We start from the raw sequence: 1,705 nt of genomic DNA, 5'->3' as shown, positions 1-1,705 counted from the left end.
TAGCCGTGGTTTATGGGGGTATTCCAAGGACATCATATCCTTCTCCTTCGGACAGCGGCAACTAAGGGCAGTTATAGGAAGTGTGCTGTGCGTGTTTTTGACTCATTATTTTTGGTACGAACCCTTCGGCTTTTGGAACGGACCACAACGGCAATACTGCAATCTCTGCTGGTGTAAGTCCCCCGGGGCAGTTGAAAGGTGTGAGCCAGTTAGCAGACCGGCGTATGCAACATATATAAGCCCACGGCAGTAGCATTGCTCCCTGTGGAGTTTCTCATAAGACACAGAAACGTTGAGCAATAGCGGGACCGAGGACTTCAACTTTGGTCAAAGGTTCTTCATTAATTTGGGGTGTAGCGCGTTCTTTCGGGTCCTTAATTCAACTTGAGCGCCTGTGACAGACTTTAAACAGCATGACCGATCCGAAGCAATTGGGGGTTTAATACCACAGGCACATCCTGGTATCTTGTCTCTGTTCCGTGCTCTTTAAAATACCCAATAAGGTTTGTTATATCAGAGATGTGCGCCGGGCGTGAGGGTTCCTTCCTCGAGTCGTCGTACGAAGCCATTGACCCTACGTATCAAGTCTCCGACTACATCGTCTGGATTTCCGTTCAAGTTATGTGTTGCGCGGGGAATGACGCCTCCGTTAGTATCATCAACTATGCCTCCGCCTTCTCTTACAACACCTGTCCATTTGGAAAGCAAGGCTTCCTTGTCCACAAAGTCTGGAATATGTGAATCAGCTCCACCAAAAAGAAACATTAGGGGAGTTTCTTTCTTCATAGACCCAAAAGTAGTTCTCAGCTTCTTCGGGTCTAGATCACTGCTGAAATAGTCATCTTCTCCATTCTTGTCCGGGCTGGCTAGACTCAACCAGCGCACGGCAGTAACAGGACTTCGGAGGACGTCATTCGTACAAGATTTTGGCAAAATATGATCGCCGCGGCCATCCGCTACCCAATCTTGAGCCAGCTTGACACTCCTATCGTAAACATCTGGTGGAAGGACGCTGACAAGAGCCTCTCGGTCGCTGATGCCAGCTTGCAGAATAGCTCCTTGGACCCTGGGTCTCTCGGCACATCCTTCTCCAACCAGGTATTCTATTATATCCTGACATCCAGTAGAGTGCCCCATCAGTAAAATTTTGGTGTTTGGCCGAAGCCTCTGAAAGTAGTGGACGCAGCTTGCAATCTCCTTGGCGTCTCTTTTCAGAGAGCCTGTACCCCAGCCTTTGTAGGAAGATGATAATAGTATTTCTGCGAGGCTCCAGTTCGAAGGGAGGAGCTGCGCAAGTGCTGCAGGGTAGGTGACAGTGAGAAGTCCATCGCCCAGGCCCCCTATCCAGAGCAAAGTATTAGGAGAATCAGGTGTTGAGATTGTGGCATGTTCAAATGCAGCCAGGTGCGGAGTATAGCGGTGCATGACTCCCGGGTAGGCCATGTCTATTAAGGAGCGATTCTGGTGATGATGGTTAAGTATCGATGTTCAATTGGATTGCTGGGTATCGGAGGTCCGGGTTAGGCTTGGCATAACCTCGGGTTACGCACGACCCCCCAAGGTCCGCGACATATCGTCCAAATATCACCCCCCCCTTTGGTGGTGGCCCCTACTTTTCGGACGCGTTTTTGAGGCCTAGGTTAGTACTAGGTTAGTATAGATGGCCTCAGCGCGCCTTCGACCTCATCGTCGCCTCAACGATCCA

At 50.1% G+C, this 1,705-nt stretch overlaps 1 protein-coding gene across 1 annotated transcript; it reads right to left on the bottom strand.

Moving 5' to 3' along the window:
- Positions 1 to 304: 304 nt before the first annotated feature.
- K441DRAFT_663855 (siderophore biosynthesis lipase/esterase-like protein) lies at positions 305 to 1,465 on the bottom strand. The gene has a single exon (XM_067649264.1). It carries the CDS (start codon positions 1,441 to 1,443, stop codon positions 514 to 516), a length of 930 nt encoding a protein of 309 aa, XP_067501375.1. The 5' UTR covers positions 1,444 to 1,465; the 3' UTR covers positions 305 to 513.
- Between the last annotated feature and the right edge of the window lie 240 nt (positions 1,466 to 1,705).

Source organism: Cenococcum geophilum, assembly GCF_001692895.1.
Source record: "Cenococcum geophilum 1.58 unplaced genomic scaffold K441scaffold_35, whole genome shotgun sequence".
NCBI classification, from domain to species: Eukaryota; Fungi; Ascomycota; class Dothideomycetes; order Gloniales; family Gloniaceae; genus Cenococcum; species Cenococcum geophilum.
The sequence above is the reverse complement of the archived record's forward strand: the minus strand, read 5'-3'. Positions and strand labels throughout refer to the sequence as shown.

Excerpts from the sequence above, each read along its gene's own strand:
- K441DRAFT_663855 (XM_067649264.1), bottom strand. The coding sequence starts at position 1,443 with ATGGCCTACCCGGGAGTCATGCACCGCTATACTCCGCACCTGGCTGCA.